At 37.9% G+C, this 16,046-nt stretch overlaps 5 protein-coding genes and 3 non-coding genes across 8 annotated transcripts; 2 read left to right on the forward strand and 6 right to left on the reverse strand.

The window, feature by feature from the left end:
- Nucleotides 1–591: 591 nt before the first annotated feature.
- Nucleotides 592–1,267, reverse strand: PKNH_1259700 (conserved Plasmodium protein, unknown function; the record flags this gene model as incomplete). The annotated part of the gene is made up of 3 exons (XM_002259902.1): nucleotides 592–713; nucleotides 860–975; nucleotides 1,191–1,267. The coding sequence occupies 3 exons, from the start codon at nucleotides 1,265–1,267 to the stop codon at nucleotides 592–594; spliced, it is 315 nt and encodes a 104-aa protein (XP_002259938.1).
- Nucleotides 1,268–2,151: 884 nt separating this feature from the next.
- On the reverse strand, nucleotides 2,152–4,368 carry PKNH_1259800 (GPI mannosyltransferase 3, putative; the record flags this gene model as incomplete). Its single annotated transcript, XM_002259903.1, has 1 exon — nucleotides 2,152–4,368. The coding sequence occupies one exon, from the start codon at nucleotides 4,366–4,368 to the stop codon at nucleotides 2,152–2,154; it is 2,217 nt and encodes a 738-aa protein (XP_002259939.1).
- A 1,322-nt stretch (nucleotides 4,369–5,690) lies between these two features.
- Nucleotides 5,691–7,211, reverse strand: PKNH_1259900 (inner membrane complex suture component, putative; the record flags this gene model as incomplete). Its single annotated transcript, XM_002259904.1, has 1 exon — nucleotides 5,691–7,211. The coding sequence occupies one exon, from the start codon at nucleotides 7,209–7,211 to the stop codon at nucleotides 5,691–5,693; it is 1,521 nt and encodes a 506-aa protein (XP_002259940.1).
- A 1,710-nt stretch (nucleotides 7,212–8,921) lies between these two features.
- PKNH_1260000 (60S ribosomal subunit porotein L18, putative) lies at nucleotides 8,922–10,300 on the reverse strand (the record flags this gene model as incomplete). The annotated part of the gene is made up of 3 exons (XM_002259905.1): nucleotides 8,922–9,226; nucleotides 9,686–9,941; nucleotides 10,298–10,300. 3 exons carry the CDS (start codon nucleotides 10,298–10,300, stop codon nucleotides 8,922–8,924), a joined length of 564 nt encoding a protein of 187 aa, XP_002259941.1.
- Nucleotides 9,481–9,560, reverse strand: PKNH_1260100. Its single transcript, XR_005506388.1, has one exon. It is a non-coding gene; the product is annotated as a small nucleolar RNA snoR20 (small nucleolar RNA).
- A 1,947-nt stretch (nucleotides 10,301–12,247) lies between the features above and the next one.
- Nucleotides 12,248–13,105, forward strand: PKNH_1260200 (60S ribosomal subunit protein L18, putative; the record flags this gene model as incomplete). Its single annotated transcript, XM_002259906.1, has 2 exons — nucleotides 12,248–12,283; nucleotides 12,587–13,105. 2 exons carry the CDS (start codon nucleotides 12,248–12,250, stop codon nucleotides 13,103–13,105), a joined length of 555 nt encoding a protein of 184 aa, XP_002259942.1.
- A 1,239-nt stretch (nucleotides 13,106–14,344) lies between these two features.
- Nucleotides 14,345–14,452, forward strand: PKNH_1260300. The gene has a single exon (XR_002461729.2). It is a non-coding gene; the product is annotated as a U6 spliceosomal RNA (small nuclear RNA).
- Nucleotides 14,453–15,516: 1,064 nt separating this feature from the next.
- On the reverse strand, nucleotides 15,517–15,590 carry PKNH_1260400. Its single transcript has one exon. It is a non-coding gene; the product is annotated as a tRNA-Arg (tRNA).
- Between the last annotated feature and the right edge of the window lie 456 nt (nucleotides 15,591–16,046).

Raw genomic sequence — 16,046 nt, forward strand, 5'->3', positions numbered from 1 at the left:
TGGCGAATCCGTTGCGTGCCTTCGCACAGTTATAGACAAGGAATCAGAGTCGTAGCTTAATTCAAGAGCGATATCTCTTTCCGAATGGATGTATGTTTTTCTTGTTGCCTTCGTCCACGCAAAGGCAAGCGGCGAACGTAATCTACGCCTGCACAAAAGTGTTTCGTCATTTTTAATAACTCATTTTAAGCAAAGGGGAAGGGGATCGCGTCAGCCTGTTTAGTGTCCATTTGTCCTTTCCACTTACCCCTGCTGTTCCAGTACCCGATCTCCTACCCCCTCCTCTTCATTTGTCCATTCAAACTGAACTGGTGTTTATCCCATTTTAGCAAAACATGGTTTACCCTTAACAAACTGGACCATTTGGCACTATTTTCTTATTTTTTATTTTCGCACCCGTTGTTGAAGCAAGTAATAAGTTTTAGTGAAAACAGGTTGTACAAAAGATTGTGGGAGGGGTTCGGTCATCCATACTTTCGATAGGCAGTTTTGACAGACACCCTTGGTGAGCCTTTTTTGACCTACCATTTTGGTTATCCACCTCCCCCCCCCCCCTTCTCCAACTGTGACTCACTCCAAAGCACAGCCGAACTAGAACAAAAAAAAAATAACGATAAAAATGAGGGAGCTTATGAGCAGCAGGGCACGTTTAATCACTTCGTTGTCTTGATCGATAGTCTCTTTGTTGTACTTTTTCAACAAGGCCTTCAGTTCTAAGAAGGGGGAATGGAGGAGTCGCCATGGAGTAGATATGAATTAATAGCACATGAGGTGAATATTCTTGTGTCCATACAAGTCTATGCATATTTTGTATCTATTTATAAACAATATTTGGTGTGTTTCCCAGGGGATATTATACTTTCGTTTTCTTTTTCCAATTCCTTCAACTTTTGCTGTAACTGGACAATGAAGAAAAAAAGTTTGTAGTTACACTCCTTGTTGTATCTTATGTTTTCTTCATTTTTATCTTCCTTTCTGTGTACAGAATAGCATGTGGAAGGGGGGGAAGGGTCACCCGGAGGTATTAGCCAGAATGGTTCAAATGCATGTATAGATATGAGGTTCTTACCGTTATGCACTCATTAGTTAAATTAAAAAATGTGAGTTCTGAAAGGGTTTATTCCGAAATGCATTCTTTGCATAATACGGGAATATGCATACATGCATTTCTTTTTTCTTTTTTTTGTAACCTCCTCCTGTTGAAGCAGCTCAACTCGTTTACAGCCCGTTCATTCAGCTTGGAGCAGTGCAGTGAACACATGTCCATCTTCCCCTTTTTTTTTTTTTCTCACATAAAAAGCGCATAAATAGGATGTCCAATATGTTCAATGTGTGCATATGTTAAGTAATTTATATGCATGTCATTTTAGCCACTTATGGGGCGCCTTAAAATCCTGCGTCAACCGTTCCCACAATGTGTGCAAAAAAAGGAAAAAAAAAAAAAAAAATGGAGAAAATTGTGTTACGGGAATGGACCTTTTTTTTTTTTTTTTTCTTTTTTCCGTGTTTCCTCTGGAGACAATATTGACGATATGAATGAATCGCTTTTGTCGAACTGCACCATGTCTGCCTGTCCGTTTTGGACGTGGTGCGAAAAAGGTACGTCAAAATGGAGCCCTTCCACAGGGCGCACACGAGCCTGTACACAGTACGTACATTTGTACATTTGTACATTTGTACATTTGTGCATTTACATTTTTGCGCTTGTTTTCCCACTCGTATTTAAACAAAAAAAAAAAAAAAAAAAAAAAAAAAAAAAAAAAGGACGCGCATATGAACCAACCTCCTTGTCATTATATACACCCACACCGGTATTTTCAAAAAGGCAGAGGGATGAATCAGCCAAGTGGACGGCGAGCATTTGGAGGCTCCTCCCATGTATTCCCTTTTGCGAGAAGAACATTTTGTCATTAAGAAATATTTAGCATACGAATAAATGTGGAGCAGTGCTACCTAGTTCAAAATAATTGTACAAAAAAAAAAAAAAAAAAAAAAGAAAAAGAAAAGGTAATTCCCTTTTCCCAGGTGTGCACTTGGTGAAGGAAGTACATTTTCCATTGATCCAAGTAAGCAACACAAAAGATGTAGTTCAGTAAGAATACCACACACACAAACACTACCACCATTAACGCTACACAAAACTGATGGTGGCTACGTAGAGCCCCGCTTAAAAATCAAATGGTTAACGACGCCCAGCTTCATGCCCCCCTGTACCACTGTATAGTGGGAAAAAATGGGGTCCACATCAAGGTGATAGTTAAACTGGGATAGAAACGGTGCCAAATGGGATAGCCGGTCCGAAGTGGTGACCAAGTAAAGAGGGAGATCTCCATTAAGGGGTACAGAAAAACGGTAATGCAAACAGGAAAAGTTAATTTTCTCGTAAACCCATTTGAAATGCTTTCGTCTGTTAAAATTTTTGTGGCCAAACCAGTGGAAATTCTTGTCTGGTATTATATATGGTTGAACCGACTCCGGCGTCCTTTTTGTCTCATCAAATAGGTCATAAAAAACATTTCCAAAATTATTATCATATATTTTCTTTCTCCAGTTTTGTAAGATATGCCCATTTTGTTTTCTAATATGTGGTGAACAGTCTAAGAAGCCTATTTTAAATTGTCTATGAATGTGAGAATACAGTGGGGTGTCATAGCAGTCAGTCATCAAAATCGTCACCTCCTTATCATTAACTGTTTTAAGGTTTCGAAAGTAGGTGGCAACTTTTTCTGCAGAACTGTTATGCACTCTACTGAAGAAGAAAGTGCACATCATATGAAGAAGAAAACCTATATTTAGGAAAAAAAAAAAAAATTTTTTTTTTTTTTTTCTTGTCGCCTCCTGTACATACATCCAACATTTGTGTATCCCCAAACCAGTACATATTGTGATGAAGGGCATATAACCGATGAGAAGTTTGTGCTCCTTATGAACACTAAGTGATAAGGATAGGATTTCCAAAAGAGTAGCCATATAGACACTGTAATCTATTCTGTTGATGACTGCATCAAGTGGGCTTCTTCTTTCTCTTGTTACATTTCTCATTAAGTAGAAAACAGTGTAGTATGTAAATGGGGTAAAGAGAAGGTATATGGATGGAATGACACAGGACAGGTAAAAGTGGATAGGGTGCTCTCCAAAGTAACTGTTTTGACCACTTACAAAATTATATAGAAAAAAATTCAAAAATGTGATGGTTATTTTCTTGTAATAATACGAATCTGCTACCATTCCCAGGAGAAAAAATACCAGCGTATACACTATTCCAATTTTGAGCACTTCCTCCATTTGCAGAGATGTCTTGTGCCCTTTGGCGCATTTCACCAAGTAGAGGAAATATATGCATAGCCAAAATGGGGCGGCGTTCGGTCTGATTAGAACACAGAAGGAGCTGCACAATAGGCTTAAAAGAAGATTTTGTGTCTGTACGGTTTTGAATTTGTCTACTGATGTGGGGATCTTGTGATCGTCACATTGAAGTATTGGGTAATACCCAGTTGTGGAAGTATCACCCTGATTATATGTCTCTTCCCCTCTTCCGCTGTGTAGAATCCTTCCATTTTCTTCTTCATCAGAAGGGGAACATGTCCTTACAGCATCACTACGGATGATACTACTGGGATGGTTGCACTTTTGCACTAATCTTTCATCCATGGGAAGAACGGCTCTACGCACAACAGTTGTTACTCCTTTCGATTGGTTGTTCTGTTTATCCTTCACGCTTTCACTCAAACAGAGAAGGGCTATTTCCCCCTTGGTGGGAACAAAGGGGAAGTAGTTTCTGGAGATGAAATATACCCCCCATATATTCAGTATACACTCGAATGACTGAGAAGATGTTCTGCAAATCGTGTAAAAGTGGAACCAGAAGAGGAAGTAGCAGGTTAGGATTGCATGCACTGGGAGCAGCAGTCCTCTTGCGCTACTTACACGGTTATCCACTTGACTACCCACATCGCTGTCGTCTACCCCTCTGTACAACTGCGCATACCAAAGCGTAACCAACTTGATCATCCCATAATCGCCGAGCGCCGCACAAAGCCCCTGAAAAATCCTTGGGGCGTATAGAACCGCAAGGGGGGTGTCCAATTTGGTGATTTTCAAAAGATAAAATAAAATGGCATACGTAAAGGGGTGAACAACAGAGCGCAAAGATATACAGGATTCCCATTCCCAGGGTTTATGTCCATAACCAAAAACCCAATAATGAGAAATTTCGATAGACTGAGCATACTCATCTGGAAAAAAGGATGTTCGAACAACTAAACAGTTAATCAGTCTAAAAAGGATTAAGTACAACAGGCATCTCTTGGACTTTGTATACTTCTTTAGTATGGCCTGTCCATATTTAAGAATGTCACCATATATCATTTTTACTCTCTCATTCACCCTCCTCAAAATGAGGAAAAAAAAAAAAAAAAAAGAAAAAAAGTCAGTTATATTTTCTCCAATTTTTCATCCTACACATGTGTACAGTGTGTACAGGAATAAAAGTAGCTGCGTTCAGTTTGAATTTTTTCTCCCGAAAATTTTCTCTTCTTTTCTGTACATATGCCTCATATCCCCCATGTTGGATAGTTTACTCCCCACCCACCCTTTAGGGTAGTTACTTCTGTGTACCACTTGAAATGTTCTAACAAGACAAAATCATATTTTTCTACTTCGAGGATGCCTTTTTCTCTCTTTTCTTCATTAATAAGTATTCACTAAGGAGGTTACCAAAAAATTATTCCTCATGCTTTCTTCGCCGTTATACTCTTACGTAGTTGATATTGGCTGACTTCCGCCTTTTTGCGTTATTTTTATTTCTTCAAAAAGATATAATAGAGTGCTTTTTTTTTGTAAAATGTATCAATATGCATGGAGCTATATTGTCGTATTTTTTTTTTTTTTTTTTTTTTTTTTTTCGACGGAGGTAACTCATTCTTGGGGAAAGGACGGACAGAAATATATCACGGGGTTTACAGGCAAAGGTACATCCACAAATTCAATGTGTGTACTCATCCCGTTACACCTCCCCCCCACAAGTGAGCCCTGACTCGCTCAGCTTTTTCCTTCCAAATGGAGGAGGGATCCCCTTTGAACAGGTGAACAGAAAAGGAAAAGATTATACCTCGGAGAGGAAGCGCATAACGATATGTGTGTTAATCAAAATGAGCAAATGTACGAGCATTCCACTCCTTTCCATCAAAGATGCATAAAAAATTCACAGTAGAGGAGGGTATAATTTAGCAAAAGTTGGAAAATCATACACACAGGAATGTGTGAGTTTTTATAAGGAAAGTACAAGGGGCTTAACATGTAACAGAGTATAAATATTCGACTGGAAAGCGCCCCAAAAAAATATGTTTTCGAAATTTTGCTTTCGCTACCCTTTTTGGTAATCTCCCAGTAGAGACAACATACATTACCTGATGGGGGAAGGTACCCACTTACATGTTCAGAGCCGCTCCACCTGGTTACCACAAATACACGTAAATGTGAGAAATAAGGAATAGATGCACAATGCTGATGTAGACGAGGAGGAAGAATAACTCATTCGAAAGGTAATTTAAAGTTTTTACTATAGATAGAGCATCTGATTTGTCGCAAGGCATACATGTACACTACAGTTCTTCCGCCAAGTACGGATCTGTAATGATGGCTCCGTAAAGTACCGATAGGCCCTTCCCCCCCCCCTTTTTTTTTTATCTTCACCTATCACCTAGCCCCTGCTCACACCTATCACTAAAGTAATCATACTTCTGGTAAGACAAAGGCTCGTTCAACAAACTGTCCAGAATGTTATTCATCCCATCGACGAACTTGCTACCAGTTTTCTGTGTCTTCGGAATGGTAACTCGTCCAAAGTCTTTCGGCAAGGTTTTGTGCTTTTCAAGTGTCGTGCCGTCTAGCGCAGAATTTATTTTGTCCAACAAACTACTTCCTGTTTTTAATGTTGGCCTTTCATTTCTCGAATAAAAGGGATCTGGATTATAAAATGGGTGCAAGTCGTAGAGGTTAGTTTTATTGTTCTTCGCGATGCATTTGTAGGAAGACTCTACCATCCCTATCACTACATTTACAACATCATCCAAGTAGGTTCCTACAGTTAAGGTTATCTTTTTGAACATATCGAACTTTTTTTTATTTGGAGCCTTAATCGTCATTGGAATTTTTGGTGCCTCAATTATGTACTCATATGGGTTGTCCATGTGTGAGTTGCAAGCAGATAGTGAACAGTTCGTTCCTTTCTTAAAACAACAGCTGTCTCCATCTTCTTCCTTGGCCATATAGTACAAATGTGCAGGGAAGTCTCTAAAATTAGATCCATGAGGGTAGGTATAATATTCATTTTCGTATCCTGAAAAAGTTGGGGAACTGCACAAAGAACGAGCTTCTCCTCTGCTACGGCTAAAGGGGAAATAAGATCTCCCTTCCCTTAGCTGAGGACTTCTGCTCGAATAGCTGCTATAGTTATATTCTTTTGGATATGAAATATTTTGTCTCATGTTAGCATGGGTTGAGTTCATGGGGGATAATGTGCTAGCTGCAGAGTACAACTGCCTGTTCCTTCCAGAATAGTTATCCTGTGATGGGAAATTGTTCTCGCTCTGATGGTTGTGTACGGCTGTGTCAACATCTAGATAGTCGTAATTTTCTAAATTTGTGGTTCTATTTCCTGCATTGTAGGCAATCCTACTGTTGCAACTACTACCATATTTGCCGCTTCCACCATAGTTGCCGCTTCCACCATAGTTACTGATTCCAACATAGTTTCCGCTTCCAACATAGCTTCCGCTACCGTAATTGCTCTGGCTATTCAACTTTGCATGAAAGGGGCTCTGCTGACCATTTGCGCTCCTACTAGGAGCGTAAGAAAAGTTGTCCCCAGATGAAACATTCACAAAGGAGTTGTCACAAGAGTAAGCGTAATTTTTCGAGCTCATTGCGTTATCTATACTTGTGGTCCCGTAGGTTTTCCCGTCTTCCAAAAGGAACTTAACTGAATTTCCATAACCGGCATCACGGGATGCGTCCCCCCCCAGATTGCTGCTAGCAGTACTGACAACGGTTTCATTCTTCCCAAGGGGAATTCCTTCTTCCGTGATGATTGTATCTCTGGACGATTTTTTGTTAATCCCCTTAGCAGTGGAAGAATTGCTCTTCAAGCTGCTTGATTTATTCATTTTTGATAACTTTAGGGTGCTCTTCTGTGTATTTTTTTTCCTCATCTATTCAAATGCCTCCGCTTGAGTGCACTGCACACAAACGCTTTAAGGTAGAACGAATAGACACTTGAACACGGTATAGTAAAAATTAAACACAATTCTTGGGCAGAAAAATGAGAGAACGAAACGAACAAATAATGGAGGGGAGTATTAAAAAAAAAAAAAAAAAAAAACGGCTGTTACAGTTTCGTGTGCGATATTGCGCATGTTTTGCAAATACATATGGACACAAAAAAACGTAAGTTTGCATACCCCATTTTATCATTTCGTAAAGAGCCTTAAAATGGTATATTTTAAAAATTATACAAAACGTGTAGAATCAAGTTTATATGAACTGTTGTCTACACCAACACAACACTTTTTTTGTTTTGTCTACTGGGCGATTTAATACGCTTTGTTATAGTGAATTTTCTTACGCAAGAAAAAATCTACGCATTAGCATGTACATATACATTATTGAGGATGCACAATTTACAACATGCCTGAACAGTTCATATTTATTTATTTTTTTAAGAAAAAGTCTACAACGTTATTTTAATTCCTGTGTGCAAGGGGTAAATTGTACAGCCAAAATGGGGAAAAAAAAAAAAAAAAAAAAAAAATATATATATATATATAATATACTAAAATGTGCACACATATGTATGTTTTTACCTGAACGAGCAATAATTTTTGCAGCTTTTTTTTTCTTTCTTTTTCCTCCCATTTTGGTGATCCGTTTTGGAAAACTTACAACATGCATAATTCGGTAAATAAGGAAAAGAAACCAAGCCTAATTAAATAGGTTTAAAAAAAATATACATAAAATGCTCTTACGGCCAGTTTTCACCCCACACAGCCCACCTTCTGTTTCTAATCGACGCAGATACAAGCGCGACGCAGCTTACACAAATGCAAGCCTAAACGATGTATGTAAAAAACTGTCGTCATCTACACATTAGTATAGCTTTTTTTTTTTTTTTTTTTTTATTCGCTTGTCCAAACGAAGGCACGAATTAAGCTTTCCTTGTGACAAAACTTTCTCTTAAATGGGCGATTGCTAAATTAAAAAGAAGTCTTGTCCTTAAAGTGATACTCCCTTTTTTATGCTGTTCTTCCCTCATTAAGATGTTATTTACGAAAACGTTATCGTGATCCTTTACCTGCATAAAGCAACCACCACGTCCCTTGCATCAATGGGTAACTGTCAAATATTGGCTGATCGTAGAATTCGCATCGTTAATAGGAAAAAACGAATCAACTGATCATACGCATGGTAAATTGGGTAACCTTGCAACGGGAGCATTAGTCACATGGCACCAGAATGATTCGGCACATTTCACATACCTCTCTCTCCCTCCTCTTATTTCTACATCATCCACGCGTAATATATTTAAAAACATGGATAACTATACATATAAGGACTTAAAATACACTTCCACCTTTTGCAACTGAACAACTACGGTAGTACTTTTTTTTTTTCTTATACATAACTTTTTCAATTGAATTATGAAGTTATAAGTATAAAAAAGTTACATAACGTAAGAAAATGGGATGGTTAATATGCATTCAAAAAAGGTGTATATACTTATACATATGTGGGCCATTATTATATGTGCACACATAAAAACGCATGCATATGTATACGCATACACATAAAAACATAATATGTACATCACAGAAAAATGGAATGCTCTACTTGCAGTTTTACTCATAAAGGGATTAATGAATGGATCATTTCTTGTATGCTCTAGACTTTCTTCTTCCTCGTGCCTTTTCAAATTTTCTTCCCTTGGAACGGACGTATGGTCTTGCCTTCGATTTAGGTCTACCTGGAGCTTTACCGAAATGCTTCTCAGCCGTTCTGGCCTTGGTGGGACCTCTTAAAAGTATGCACTTCTGTCCCGTGGGGTATTTCAAAGCTAGCTGATCAAAGGTTAGGCATTCTCCTCCAGCATCCAAAATTCGTTTTCTAGCTGTTTCAGTAAATCTGAGAGCGCAAACTTTTAACTTTTTGCAATCATATAGCCTCTTATCATCTAAACGGGGTGAAATGAAAAAAAAAAAAAAAAGAAGCATTTATTTGGGGGGAGAACATAATGTGGTATAGCGCAAGCACGCGTGGGTAAACAAGTATACACAAGAAACAGCTCCAATTTGTCATTCATCCGAAGGTGAACGAACAGTCGGAGAAACAACATGCACACATTTCCTTGCCCCAATTAGCTATGTATCACGAACACATGGAAAAAGGAGCAAAGCTGAAACGGTTTAATTGAACTTCCACAAAGGAATGGTCAGAACGTTCTACCATCTCCATTAATTATGTCAGAAGACCGTCGTGATTCGTAGAAACTTATTCATCATGTAGATTCAACCGCGCACAAATGCTTACGCATGTGGATAAGAATGTACTTATATGTACCATATGATAACGCATTCACATTAGCACATGCACACCCATTTTGTTGATACAAATGAGAACAAAATCTCCTTACCCGTTATTGATCCAACGACGACTGCTACGTTGTCCGGGTAGCTGGCCATGTGGCGATGCAGCTTGGAGAGCGACAAGGGAGGTCTGAAGCGCTTTGGCATAATAAGTCTTTTGGCAATTATTTTGTTAAAATTAGCATTTGTTCTTCTGGCAAGAAAGCGGTATAGCTTCACGAGCAGCCTCAGGTAAGGGTTTTTTGACACCAAATTCTTCCTTCCATGTTTTTTTATTCTACCAACATTTTTAAGTGCGATACCCTGGGATAAAAAAAAAAAAAAAAGAAAAAAAGATGGACGATAACATCGATGTAGTGGGAAGACATCCAAGTTGGCGGTGCTACTCTACTACAACATTTATATGTACAAATGCAAATACGAATGGGTTGGTGCTAAAAAATAACTCGGTTGATGTGGATATACACAACTGGAGGGGGACCCATTTTGGATTTCCCAAGTATATATGCACGGCGAGTATATGCTTCTTCCACGCGAAGATTTGGCTCCACGTGCGCATATCGAACAACGCAGAAGGCAAGCGTGACAAATCTTTCTACTCACACAACAATATGTTGATCAAATATTGACAAATTGGGAGCACGCTGAAATTCACTTACCATTTTTTTAAGTCAGTAAAAAAGAGAAAATAATACTTATGTGATAAACCCTGGGGGGTTGGGGCGGACGCTAAAGTTCCTCGGAAAAGATAAATTACTCTTGCGCGGCGTTAAGGTATAAAATCACAGCGCAACAGATTATACGCAATCTTAAAAAAACATGAAATGGGATGTAAAAAAGAAAAAAATTACGAATTAGGAAGGATATTCCTTATAAATAAAAAAGCGCAAAGGGTTATGTAAACTCCAGTGTGATGTAAAATAAAAATATGAAATGCTTTTTTTTTTTTTTTTTTTTTTTTTTATTTCGCAAGAATGTATTTTGCTAAATTGTTTGCCCGGAGTTTATTTCGATTATTTAAGCATGGAGTAAAAAGATGAGAAAAAAATGCGTTCGCATGTCGCTTTACATCACATGGTTTTTTTACTATATGTATATATTTTTTTTAAATTCGAAAGAGGTATTCTTCTCACGTATAAGAAAAGCGGTATTCGTTACGTTTTATATATGCCTCCCCCCTGAGTGATGGGCCCTTTTTGTACAATATATTTATAACAATAAAAAAAAAAAAAAGAAAGAAAAAAAAAAAAGCTGATGATGCCAGAAGGGAAAAACAAAAGTAATTATCATATGCAACATTTTATTATAAAAATTAGCTAGGTTATATGCATACGTTCAATTTTTGGTGCTTTTCAGTTTTGCTTGGTTCGTTGCTTAATTTTTTTTTTTTTTTTTTTTGGAAAATCCGCAACTCCACAAACATTGCAGCTAATTACGCTGTGTTATATGAATATTATATATATGTAATGGTAACAGAGTAGAATATATTTTTTTTCAGCTGGTGCTACGCCTTGTGGGGGATACGGACGGAAGAGGCCTATGCACAGGGGGGAGGGGTGTTGTTAACGTGAATGGAAATTATGACCCCTTTGCAAATATGACTGTCGGTTCTTGCATAAAAAGAAAAAAAAAAAAAAAAAAAAAGTGGTATGCCCCGACCTGCCGCTACGTACGTGTTCCCCTTGTGTAGTAGCACGGGGTATTTATTGCGTGCTCTCTCAATCCGGCTTCCTTTTCCCCGCGTCGATATTCTTTTCCTACATTTCGCAAAAATTGGGATTTAAAAATTCCCTAAGCTGAAGGTGAATTATTTATATTACGCCTAAGTGCATACGTGCCATCCACCCATCGTGCATTTTCCCTTTTTTAAGGCATTGATATTATGCCTGAATGCCCGAGTTGACTTTTTGGAGCCCAATGGTGATGGGTCGCTTTCATTCGCACGAACAGTATATGCGTTTTTTTTTTACCCCCCGTTCTTGCCAACACGAGAATCGCGGTTGCTCATTTTTTTACGGTAAAAATAAATTCGCCAAAAAATAGCAAGCTGTTGAATCGACAAAGAAATAATTTTTTTTTTTTTTTTTTTTTTTTACAAAAAAGGAACAGCTGATCTGCGAGAGGCTGGAGGCAAGTACAAAAAATAACAAATGCACAAATTCCCTAGCATCGTTTAATTTTCCCCCCCCTTGGCGCAGGCATATAAACATACACGTAAGTTAAAAATAATTCTTTTATTTATTTTTCTTTTTTTCTTTTCCACTGATAATGACTTGATAAAAAAATATACAAACGTGCGTACATATTTAACCTTTTTGTGATAACTCGTTCGTGCTTGCATGCGAAAGAAAACTCTGCTTGATTTACTCCTACTGAGCGACGGCAAACATTTGCAAAAGCGATTTGGCAAAAGGATATAACAACAAATATACACGTGTATGTTTACTATTCGTTCCCTTCAGCAGTCACAGTAGATAGTACCCATCTCGACAAGGCCACATCAGCTGCCGACTTTTCAGAGTTGAACAAACTTCCGTTCCGTTACGTTCGTTCGTTCCTTCCTTTTTTTTTTTTTTTTTTTTTTTTAAAACCAAAAATCAGTCGTCAAAATGGTTAGCGTCGCAGATAATTCTTTGAAAACAAATGTAAGCCTATTGAGAGAGAGTTCGTGGAGAAAATTTTGCTCCATCGTTTGGTGCGTCCCAGCAAAGGAGGATGCATAACTGAGTTCATGTTGTATGCGTTTGTGTCGTCAGGGTTTAGGGATACTCCACACGCATATGCCCAGTGTACATAATGTGAAGGATATAATTTTATGTTCTGCCCTGTTGCTACAAATAATTCTGTCGCATACGTAGGTGGGGTAGAACGCACCACGAGTGTACCCTTCTACCGCCGCACATATATAATTATCCATGCAACCTTTGCTATCTTACCCGTCTTTGCAGATCCACCAGTACCACATTGTTGGCAGAGCCATTCCAACCGAAAAAGATAAGAATCCAAATGTATACCGAATGTGCATTTTTGCCAAGAATGACACGAATGCGAAATCGCGATTTTGGTACTTTATGAAAAAAATAAACAAACTGAAAAAGTCAAATGGAGAATTACTAGCGTGTGAGCTAATAAGGGAAAGGTTTCCCCTTCGCGTAAAGAACTATGGGGTGTTACTACGTTATGATAGCCGAACGGGTACTCATAATATGTACAAAGAATTCAGGGACACCACAAAGGAAGGAGCCATTTCACAACTGTACTCCGAAATGGCAGGAAGGCATAGAGCGAGAGCATCCTCCATCAGTATCATCAGGATATCAGAGATAAGTCCCAAGTTGGTGCGAAGGCCACATATTAAACAGATGCTTAAAAAGAGGCTACGATTCCCTGCTCTGCATTTGCCCACCTTGAAAAAGGAATACAGAAGGAAATACGCAGCGAAGAGGCCCTCCACATACAGAATGTAAGGCCAGGGAAGAACGGTTAGAGGAAGAAAGAGTCCTCGACTCCGTATACATTTTCTGGACAAGCCTGACAATTGTATTGCCAAATCGGACCACCATATAGCGAACAAGTGGGACTATGTACAATGTAGACAAGAACATGAGGAAAGATATAATGTCCTGTTTCAATACAAGGGAAAAGTTTGTTTTATAGCTTTTTTTTTTTTTTTTTTTTTTTTTGCAAACTTGTGTATATGTAAATGTTCATATGTTCCCTTCATTTTTTTTATTTTCACATAAAATTAAACCGAAGAAGGATATTAACTATTGAGAAGCTTTTTTAAAAAAAAAAAAAAAAAAATTCCTGTACCACAGTTGCCATACTTCCATGCGGCACAAATGGAAAACGTGTATGATCCCCCATTTCGTAGGATGTCACCAACGTGGATATAATTTGAAAATTGGCAAAATTCAAATTGCCACATGCACGTAATTTTTTTCCTGCCCTTAAGGTTTATTCAAATTTAAATGTCGTGGCAAAAATTCGTTTTCACTTTCCTCCCATTTTGTTGCACAAAAGGAATAGGATATCCAATTTGACGTTAAACACCTCACACACGAAAAGGAAAAACAGACAGGGAAGGAAATGGATCTCTCTTTGAGAAGGGACCATTATCTGTTAAAGGTAAAAACCGTATGTGCGCATTTAACACGAAAATGGGTAAAAAAAAAAAAAAAAGAAAAGAGAACATGATATATAGCAGAATTTAAACGTTACCAAAAATTTTGCCTTTCTTTTTACTTCATAACATTTTCGTAAGAAGGAAAATAGGTGTTGACCATTTGGAGGAACATATATGCCTAAGATCGTCTCCCCTTTGATTATTTTATATTTACATAAATATAGCCGTTCGTTTTATATATCTCCCTTTAAAGTTTTTTTTTTTTTTTGTTTTTTTTTTGTTTTTTTTTTGTTGTTGTTGTTTCCTCTCTTTTTGCCTAAAATTGTTGTCACGTTTATTCCACTTTTTTGTTCATTTTGTACGCAAATGTGAAGTGAGTATTTTTCAAATAAGGTGCTAACTCGAAGGAAGTCATATTTTTTCCCTTTTTTTTTTTTCCCCCACTTCCGCCAAGTGCACTACGAGGAGGTTTATTATGTGGCCATTGTTCCCCCCTTTGTTTTGCAAGTTGTGTGAAGATGGGTAACCAAAATGCCATTTTTTTAGCATATCCATATATTCTGAGTTACAGTATATTATTGGCTCTCTTCGGAGATGCCGTTTGTTAAAATTGGAACGATACAGAGAAGATTAGCATGGCCCCTGCGCAAGGATGACACATGACGTTCGAGAAGGAATGTAATTTTTTTTTTCCTTTTTCCAATGCAAATTTTATCCCAACGGGTGATTAAATAAAAAGTCCTACTTTTATATATATACATATCTTGTATGAGCATTAATTTACGCTTTTCCCGAATTGGCACATTTTTTTTTTTTTTTTTTTTTCTTTCCAACCCCCCTTTGGATAGACGACGCGAAATTGTAATCCCCTCGGGAAAAGCAAAAATGCGAGAAATTTATCTTCCCCTTCATTATACACATGGAGACGAGCAAAAAAAGCGGTTTCATATTTTGTGTGATTATGTAAGCAGTTCGCTCAACCCATCCAAATAACATGGAGCCCTTACAAATTGTTTTGCTCTGTTACATGGAGAACTTCACGTACACGTCTCATTTGAACCATCATTAGAGGAAACGGTACAATGTTGGAGTGCATGATGCCCGCCTCGAGGCGGGGCACACATGGTGAAGAAGGCTTTGTATACGCATAAGTAAACACATCACGAAGAGGTAAAGATATGGCTTCACCATTTTGTGCAATACAAAGTGGGGTTCTTTAAAGAGTGCTCTCCTCCCTCCCAAAGGGGAAAATAATCACATAAACTCTGCAATGGGAATCAAATGGAGAGAAATTTAAGCGGGACTTCTTTTCTCTCCTTCCTATGGTATCGAAGAAGACAATCCTCTTACGTTATAAAAACACACCCATAAGCACAAATGAGGAGGTGACTACTGCGTCCCATTTGTCATGACCGCGCTATGTTCTCTCAAAAGAGCTCTTCTTATGCTGCTATTTGGATAAATTTCTCCATTGTGCTTATCTGAAAAGCTAAAAGAACTGTTTTTAGGCTTCCCTGTTTGGTTCCTCTCATTAGCCATTTTACAGCCTGGTAAGGCGGCCATAGAGAAAAGAGCGCATTTAGCCGAAAATTCATTTTCTTCTACTTGGAATTTATTTTAAATTCGCATTAGCACTGTACTTGCGCGTTCAAATGAGCATAAAAATAAAGAAAATTAATGTAATTTAACATAAAAATTCTTTTTTTTTTTTTTCTTAATAATTTAAAAAAAAAAAAATTATTTTTCTTTGATTACCCCCGGCGGGATTCGAACCCGCAACCTTTGGATTAGAAGTCCAACGCGCTATCCAATTGCGCCACGAAGGCTCCACAATTAAATGTGATCCCCATTATAATATTCCTGACGGATAAGTACTTTTGGAAGGCAACCCGAATTTCGAATGCTCAAAATTTAACCCTACGCGCGCATGTGCTCCCTTGCGCATTTATTATTTACCGAAATTGCGCCCATTTCTCATCAAAATGATTGACCCGCGGTTTTAATAACCTCCCAGATTGAGTAAAATAAAACCCCATTTGAGCAGCACATAATATTATTTTATTTTACTCAATTATATCCTATTTTCTGTTATTTATTTCTTAATTTATTTTTTACGCATAAATTTATTCTGCCAATTTATGAGGCCACATAGATCTCCGCAAAAGGCAACTCTCGTTAATGCGCCTGACTCCATTGTGTTCTTCTTTGTGGGGATGGCAGAATGAATGAGGTTTTCGTAAGCGCGAAAATATGAAACAAACCGGTTGGTGCGCCCTCTTTCA

The sequence above is a fragment of the Plasmodium knowlesi genome (genome assembly GCF_000006355.2).
Source record: "Plasmodium knowlesi strain H genome assembly, chromosome: 12".
NCBI classification, from domain to species: domain Eukaryota; phylum Apicomplexa; class Aconoidasida; order Haemosporida; family Plasmodiidae; genus Plasmodium; species Plasmodium knowlesi.